The sequence below is a fragment of the Chroicocephalus ridibundus genome, chromosome 6, assembly GCF_963924245.1.
Source record: "Chroicocephalus ridibundus chromosome 6, bChrRid1.1, whole genome shotgun sequence".
Classification (NCBI taxonomy): Eukaryota; Metazoa; Chordata; class Aves; order Charadriiformes; family Laridae; genus Chroicocephalus; species Chroicocephalus ridibundus.
This window is the reverse complement of record NC_086289.1, coordinates 39811475-39820719: the sequence shown is the minus strand read 5'-3', so window position 1 is coordinate 39820719 and position 9245 is coordinate 39811475. Positions and strand designations below refer to the sequence as shown.

At 40.4% G+C, this 9245-nt stretch overlaps 1 protein-coding gene across 22 annotated transcripts in view; it reads right to left on the bottom strand.

Annotated features, from left to right (window-relative positions):
* Nucleotides 1-5262: 5262 nt before the first annotated feature.
* Nucleotides 5263-9245, bottom strand: part of PCDH15 (protocadherin related 15) — an 811115-nt gene continuing 807132 nt past the window's right edge. For all 22 annotated transcript variants that reach the window (XM_063340181.1, XM_063340176.1, XM_063340196.1 and 19 more), the window contains one exon: nt 5263-8004. In XM_063340181.1, coding sequence (XP_063196251.1) covers nt 7450-8004 — 555 coding nt within the window. In that variant the 3' untranslated portion in view covers nt 5263-7449. The remainder of the gene's footprint in view (nt 8005-9245) is intronic.

The window sequence follows — 9245 nt, the reverse complement described above, 5'->3', positions numbered from 1 at the left end:
ATTTCCATCTTTCGTGAGTCTCCCCTTAGCCATTAGCTTGTTTTAACAGGAAGATCTATTTTATCTAATAGTCTATGTCGTAGCTATACATTTATAGTCGGAAAAGGATGATAGACAAGTGGGTGCATGTGTGTGTACAGATACACAGGCGTATGTACACAAAGAGTGCAAGTCCCCTCCAAGCAAACAAGGGCATGGCTGTTCTCTAAGTCCAGAAAACACGGGACTGCAATTTGTCATCTTGGCAGGATAATTAGCCTGGGCAGCACAATGCCCAGCGTGGCTGTAGTCTGGCAGCCGTGCTAGACTGGGTATCTCTCCGTGCACTGTGCAGAGTCCTGTCTCTCCTGTCCTTGCTCACCTTTTTTAAAGAAATAAAGAAGGAGTCAGTGGCCAAACCAAGTGTAGCTTCTGAACGTGAGATGTGGGAGCACGACTTCTGTTCTCTTCCTGTGCTTCTAACTCACTTGGACTTAGCAATCCTTTCCACAACCAGGGCTTCACCACATTGTGAAGGTCTTTCAAGGTGCCTACAGGCCACTTTGTGCCCTGATGTCTACTCAAAATTCATTTATTTATGCATATTGATAGAGTAACTGTGCAGATTGTTCAGACTGCAAGAGAAAAACGCGTATCACAATTAAACTGATGGGAGAGACAAATATTTACTATTCTCACTTGGCTTGATGATATTAAGTTTTGTAGTTTACTGCATTCTTACACTTTGTGTTCCTATTTAAACAGTGGTGATTAATCAGCATTCACCATCTTGTTTACCGCCTGTTCTACTAGCATGCTGTGGTAGCTTTTTGTAACTAAATCAGGGCAGACCCTGCTTAATATTTTATATATTTTAAAATTGCACTTTCCTTTTTCATTAAAACAGCCTCTTACCAGTATTTCTGAGGTAACAAGCTAAAGTAAAATAGCTCTTTGTGAATGCTGTTAGAGAGGTGCTGTCTAGGTCTAATTTCTAAAATGTAATACATTAAAAAATAATAATCTTTCTACCTGTGAAAAATTAATCAGATTAAATAATGACCTTAATACAATTTCCCGTGGTGACCTTTATTGAGGAAATAAGAAATTCTTTCTTAGATACTAAAAGTAATCATGGCAAAGTAGAGTTTCTCTAAACCCTCCTGTTGGCTTTCTGCACAGACATTAAGGAGAATCTAAATCGTTACCTCAGCGAGTAGCAGCTAAATCACAGCAGTGCTGAACGCTGTGGTTTTGCCACATTTTTCTCAGAAAACCCAGTAACCCACTGCTAAATTGCATGAGGGCACGGCTCCGAACAACTAATTATATCACATAGCACATAACTTGCCAGTAGGTCCACAGGAACGGCTCAGTCTGACAAATGGGAGCGTGTCACAGAACGCGGTACCTGCGAGAGGTTGGGCTTGACTCTCACACGAACGAAATACCATCAGCTCCAAACCACATGACCGGTGGCAAATTACGGCGCTGCAGGGACCACTTCTAGCAGACACCTGGCTGCAGGGTGCCAAACTCTTAGGAGACCACTACCCTCTGAAATGGAAACTTGCTAGCACCTGTATTTAAGGGACCATCAGTTAGTTGGAGACACAATGTGAGACATTTATATGCCTTCAGAGACAACAGATAATCTTCGGGCAGCCAGAGATGATGCACACGCGTACTGCAAAGCTAACTGGTGAGGAGAACCAACAATGGTTTTCACCAATCACCCATTAACTGTTACTCTCAGCAACCCTGATATAGAACACAGCTTTGTGGCATTATCAGTAAAAGGCTTATATTCTCCCTGAACTCTTCAAACAAAACTAAACCTTCCTCCAGTGTAACACAACATTCAGTTCTGCACCAAAGCTGCCATTCTCTGTAAGCATCCTGTCCCCGGCTCCCCAAAAATCTCCCCCAAACCCTCTGACTGGACTTCTGAAGCACTCACAGGGCTGCCAGGAACACCTCACCTGGGAACAGGCACAAAGTTTCTGATAACTGCTGCAATGAGATAAGCCCCATACCTGCCTCGGATTTGGCTTTGCCAGGTACCACGCCCACAAACTTCTAGGAGTAGAGAATAAAGTCTCTACTGCACTAAAAAAGGCTAATTTTACCTCTGTTGCCTAAAAAACATGATGATATTTTCTGTTTTTTACGCATTTCAGCAGAGCTTTGAGGATGATGATTTTTGTTTGATGCAGGATCTTGTCCTCGCTCGTTCAAGAACTGCAAGAGCCTCTGTACAGACACGGTTCCTTCCTCAACGCACTTCTGAATACAGCGCAAACAACTTACCGCTGTTATCCGCTCCAAGCAAGGTCAGCCTGTACAGCGCTAGAATTTTAATGGGACATCCTTAAAGGCAAATAGGCCTACACAAAGCACGGTGACTCCAAGGATCTCCACCACATTTCTGCCCACAGTGCCCCGGTGGATCCACTGCCTGCGCAGTTCTATGTGGTTCCCCCAGCTCTCTATGGAAACTGCTGCTTCTTGCCAGGGTGAGAGTATACAAATTAAGCTTCTTTGGGATAGAACCACTTAATATTTCCAAGTAGCCCTCTCCACATAACTGGGATCGAGAGCTTGCATCCCCTTCTGTTGAACTCCAGCACAGGCCCCCCATGCCTGCTCACCCCACGCTGGCTGCTTAGACAGAGCCAAATGGCAGCTGTTCTGAATGCCACGGCCATCTATATGTTTCTATGGCATCTGTACGGGGACAGGCAAACGCTCCTCAGGACGTTGCAACTCATTCTGGGAATCACAGCAACATTGTGGACAGCCGTTGCTGAACAATGTGCTAACAGTTTGCAGGGTTGGCGTTGCTCGTGTTAGGTGGCTTGCAAAATGAACAATAAAATTTTATTGTGTATTGGTAACGAGCAACAATCAGTGCCAGAAAGATAAATTCCTTTCCGGCTGTCCAGGCTGGTGTCACCCTGCAAGCTTCAGTTTAGTTATGGTGAATTACCTGATTCTGCTCATGTTTGCTACACTATTGACCCAGGCCTGTGCTACAGCTTTATCATTTCATCATCTGGGCTTAGTGCTCCTAGTCCAAACAGTGAAATCACTGAAACTCTCTTCTTTCAATAATAAAGAAAAACGGTAGTATTCCTCAGTACTCCTCTAATGGGCTTCTGAGAACCAGCTGCCTTCAAAATTCATTTGACAAACAGCACCATTCTTTGGCTTTATCAAACCTTGTGGTTTATCAATACTTTGTAATAAATGCAAGCCTTTCTCAGACTATAAACAGTAAGACAGTCAATGGTAATTTCAAGTTACTATTTTTTGTGTGCACCATTTGAAGGGTCAGCAAGCAAGGGTGTGCTGAGCAGGAGAAAGCTGTTGCCCTTTTTATTTCTGGCTAGCTGTGTGTCTTTGCACAGCCAGGAACTAAGGCTTGATGAGAAAGCATTCAAATTTATACCCCCATTTGCAGCACAATTATAAATCTTACAAGGTAAGAAGCATTTATCACCATCCACCAGCTGCAAAACAGACTTGGTTGTAAAGTTTTGAGTTACAACTGACATTTGCTGGAGGCAAAGAAATGTAAGAAGGATAAGCCACTTTCCAACCACTGAGATCATCACACAGAAGCAACTTGGGGGTGACCACCACAAGAAACCAGAAGAACCACCATGGCTGTGATCCATTAGACTTTTTTAACTATCAAGCTGTATTCCCTTCGGAGTGTGTAAGACTTTCCAGGAAGCCCTTTCATGGTTGTGACTGGCCCAAAATATCTGGTTCCCACTATGTGTTTTTCCACCACGTAAGCTGAAATTTGTGTAAGAGACTGGTGCTGTTCTCCCATTGCTAGTAATTCAGACTTTTTTTTTTTCCAATCTCTTTTCCATTTTTCTGAGCGTGCAAGTTTTCCAGCTACATAACCAGGCTCTGGAAGGGTTCCAGCCAGGGGATGCTGAGTGATCATGCTGCGACATCACTCTGCTGGCAGAAGGCACCAAGATACACATCACCCACCACAACCACATTGTCTGTTCCCCGACACCCACTCAGGCAAATCCTAGGTGCAAGAACTACCTACCATTAATGCATAAATATTTTAAGCTTCTTAACAGGTCCTCAACAGATCTGCGGGGCTTTCTTTGCAATCTTGCTCATTCTAGTATACACCTAAACAAAGGGGGAAAAAAAAGAGTTTCTGTTTTTTTCCTGACAGCGCTTGTTCTGCCTCACAGCGGGCATTACACTGCTCTTCTACAGCCACAACGTCGGTCATTTGATCCTTGCTTATACTGAAAACGTAGCAGATGCCATATTAAACCACAAAACTATCAGTGCCTGCTTGGAGGAGTGTACAAATTAAATCAATGTCAGGAGCAATGATTGTCACCTTGATCGGTCAGCCAGTGAGTAGGTCTGCCACCCAGGGGAAAATGCTCATGCCTTGCATCAGCTTTACAAATCACAGTGGTTAAATAGCTGTAAATTATATCCCAAGACCCAGATACTTTATTCTGCTTACTGTATCCACCAAAGCCATGCTTAATACTTCACTTCCCAGCGGAAAAGTAAAAGTGAGCTTTTTTTATTGAATCGGTCTGTACTGTTATTGCTGTTGGTTCTGGGACTACTACCTGCTCAGTCTAAAATCTGTATTAATTTACAGTATGGCATCACCCGAAAATAAAAATTTGAATTCTGTAGTGATTTACAGTATTGCATCCACAGAAAATAAAAAAAAAAATATATACCCCCAAATCTTCTGCACCTGTGAAAGATTCCATGAAGCCCTCTCTCTGCCAACGGTATTCACAATTTTGAAAGTCACTACAAGTTTAGCTAAAATCAAGCTAGATTTTAGATAAACCCCACCCATTGCTGAAAAAGTGAAATTTCTTACGCTCTTTGCACTGTGGGAAAAGTTTTGAGCACTTGGACAGCACAAAGGGGATGGTATCGTCAAGTTTTGCCTTTGACAAGCGTACATACAACTACTGACTGACCACCAGTTTTAGGCCTGACAATCCTTCGCAGAGCTAGGGCTGAAGCTGGTATAGCTCTGAGTCTAGAAAAAGGAACAGGTTTATTTTCCCCTCAGAAAATTGAGAGAAGCTGGGACAAAATGTTTCCCTAAAAAGCACGTGCCCTTATTGAAGTACTCAGGAAGAACTAAACTGAGAGATCTTGCAATAAAAATTATGTAGTCAAATAATAACAGTATCTTAAACAGGATTAAAATATAACATTTTACTAGTTATTTCAAAGAATAGATTTTTTTTTTCTTCCATCATTCTTACCTATATGTTCAGACTCTAGCTAAACTCCAAAAAGCTATGTTGTGTTAGGTACCAAGTGCAAATATGCCAAGATAATAGAGTTAGGAGAAAGAAATACCCGGTCTTTTTTTTTTTTTTTCCCTTGTGTGGTAGGCTACATAGCAGTTCTCATGCCTAAAAACAAGCACTGTCTTTCAAAATATTTGGTCGGAAACCTCAGCTTGAAAAGGAGGTATTTGACAGAAATGTCACATTTACATCGGCATAACACGCGAACAGCTTCTAAAGACAAACATTAAGAGGAACCTCATGGAGGAGAACCTGTGCAAAGGGAAAACAAACACAATCACAGTTGCGGAAGTCCATTTCCTGCCAGAGCAGAACCAACAACCATCGCCATCCAGATCTTGTGGTGAACCTTCAACTATAGCAACAGGGAAAGAATGAGGAATGCCAATCATTTCCTTACTAATTGCACACATTTATCTGTCAACTCTTCCTATCTTTCGAGAGGTATCCACATTGTTCAGCAGGTTTATGTTCAACACTATTGGAGTGGAATGGTGGTTGTACCATTTAACCCAACAGCAAGCTGGGCTTGAAAATGTATCCATCCCCTTCCTATTAATTACTCTTTAATGCCTATTTCTATCACACAGACCCATGTATCATCCTGGTTTATTTCGGAGGAATATAGCCATAGGATGACAATTATTGATGGAGCATAAAACCTGGAGCTAAAGACCGTATATAGTTTGATCTTATCCTGAAAAAAGAGTTTGTGTGATACAACAGGACACTTTTCTCATGTGAATATGTACCTTCATTTTTTTCTTTCCTCTATCACATTGGACAAAAAGACTTTGCTCTGTATTTTAACGTCTTTTTGGTGTTGGTGACTGTGAACAGTGGCATTTCTCAGCTCCTTATTCAAGTTGTAACACAACAGACTCACTACTTTGAGGTACAAAAAGAAATTATAAGCAGAAGCCAAAATTTACGTAGTGTATTTTCAAGTAATGCTTACTTCAAGTTTTTGGAACAATTCTGTGTGTGTGTTCTGACACCCTTTGCCCTTCACAGATCCGTTTATGCATATTAGCCTCGTTGAATATTCACTTTTTATCCTCTTCACCATGATCCATTTGTCTTTTCAGCAGGTTTACGTTCAACGCTATTGGAGTGGAATGGTGATTGTACCATTTAACCCAACAGCTAGATGGGCTTGAAAATGTATCCATCCCCTTCCTATTAATTACTCTTTAATGCCTATTTCTATCACACAGACTCGTGTATCATCCTGGTTTATTTCGGAGGAATATAGCCATAGGATGACAATTATTGATGGAGCATAAAACCTGTAGCTAAAGACCGTATAAAGAAGAAAACAGAACTGATGTGGGAAGAGAGGAAAAGATGAAAAATTGACTAGAGAAGAAAATTGGAATGAGCTAATTTACAAAAGAAAATGAACAAACCATGGCCAGGTAACTCTGAATAAGATTAATTGCTAGCCATTTCCTTCCTCTTTGCAATTTTTATCTTATTTAATCTTCTATCCCACTTTTCTATGTAGCACTGCTATACTCTTATAAACTCCAATTCCACTCTTGCTTAAGTTTGGTAGCTGGGCGTTGAGCGAGATCCTCTGTTTGCATAAACTGGTATATCACTATCGACTTTGGTATTGTTACTTAAATTTAAGCCAGCCGAGGATTTGCTCTGTTGACTTTCATGGATTTATTTTTAATTTATTACTCTGAGTTCAGAATCAAGAGCTCTGGATATAAATCTTGAACATAAATAGACAATTTCCAAATCTAAACAGTATAGCCACAAGTACCATACAGAAAAACAAGCTAGGCATGTCTGAAAAGTTCATGTCTGAAAAGTTAACCAAATGTTGCTGTGCATTTATTAGTAGTTTACTGTTTATTAAACAATAAATCGAGATCCAAAAAACCTAATTAATTTAAATGAAGTATTGTTTAGTGAAATGGGAGCCTGTCAAAATAGTTGTTGGGGAGGACAATTAATTGGTACAAATGTGAGTGCAAATTTTGTTTTTAAACTTTAAAGCGTGTCATTTGTAGTATACAACGTATGTGCACAATACAAATTTCATACATTTTCCTCAGTGACAATAAAAAGCGCAGTTTATTATAAACTGAAGTAAAAATTAAAATAAAAAAAAATAAAATCACAGTTTTGTCATTGGTATGTGAAGGTTGTTCCAAGGGCCCATCCAGAGCTCCTCTTCATCTGACTGTGTGTGTTCACTGTGCGACTCCAAGGGCTCTTTGACATCCTCGTTATCAACAACCGATTCTTGCTCTTCTGTGCTTTTCATTTTGGAGCCCCCTGGCTTTGTTGCTATATTTTCGGCCCCTGTAGTAGAGGAAGCAAATGAGACACTGCAAGGTCTTGTGTTCATTTTATCACTAGAAGATGGTCCCTTTGACAATGTGTTCAGTGGGACATTCTCCTCGTGCGTCACTGCAAGCTTGTCCAGTTTCTTGAATTGTTTCCCCAGCCTCACTGGAGATGTGACTTTTAAATTATTACCAAGGCAAACGCGACGGGTTCTGACAACAGAGCCATTCTGTGCAATGTAGATGTTACCATTGATGTTGTTTTGAATATTCGGGTTATTAAGACGATTCCTCTGGCTGGAATCGGGAGCGCTGTCTTCTCCAGTGGAGCTGGTCTCATACTCTGGGTCGACTATCAACTTGATCCTTTTCTTTCTGGCCCACTGTTTGACAATAAATAAAAATGTCGTTAAATCTCAGCACTACTTCTTACATTTTCCTGCCCTTTTTCTATCTATCTTGTCTTTTATCTAGACACTCACATAAATTTTTATTAACTCGGTCTTTTGTATGCTTCCTCTTAGGTTGTACACAGATATTTCTTAGTTGTTTTGATTACCACTGTGTGCCCCTATCATATACCTATGCTTCAACACGCAAACAATTCTTTGTACTAAAAAGTTCTAAGACAGATAAATCCATTTTAGTTCATGAACTGCATATCGCGAGTCAGCTAGAGTGTATAAAAACTGTGACGTTTTTCTTCAGGTTTGATAAGTAGTGACAAATTTGGGTTGGGTTTAGTTTTTTTTGGCTAAAGATGCATTCAGCCGTGCTCCCATTAAATTGAAGTGCACCTTCTTTAGAGAATCCTGAGAATGCAGACGTTACTTTTTGAAGATTTACTTCCGTAAATCACGATATTGGTAAGCCAGTCATATTTTGATAAAGCAATCTCTCTTACACAGAGAGATGAAAAACAACTAGATAAATAAACTCCTTCTAACAGAAACTGGGAGGCACTGACGACGAAGCCACTGCGTGATACTTCTACGAAACTACTGTACTAATGGGTAAATGCTAGGAAGGCCGTAGAAGTTTTCTTCCAGAATACTACTACATTGTAAATTCAGTGCAAAAATGGCACTGAGCAGGTCTGGTTTACATGCAGAACACATCAAGCAGAGAAAGGTCTCAGGACCTGCACAAGGGAAATTCACAGGCATGATGTTGGAGAAATTGTCTGGTTAAAAAAAGAAAAGCTTTGATGTAAGGCTTTGTGCCAGTTCCAATCTAGTGGGATCAATGGAGATGCTTTGCTATTAAATGGAAGATGGTGGAGAAATGAGACTTTAGATTTTATATCGTTTCTATTGTTTTTAAAGACTTAATGCAATTTCCATGTTGCTGTGACTTTGTACTAATCGTGATTACACAAAACTCATTACGTATTTTAATTTACAATTGGTGTTTATAAAATAACTGCCTCCTTCCAGTACACTGAAAAAAGCTACCATCATTCTTGAATTAATAATGAAAACGCTGTTATTTCACTAAGGCAGCAGATACCACCATGGTTAACTCCCACTGCAATACATACGCATGCATGCAAGAAAAGCCAATTTTGAGAGAAAGAAAATCATGCAAGGTACAAGCGGGTGATGATTACTCTTAAGCTTTTGAG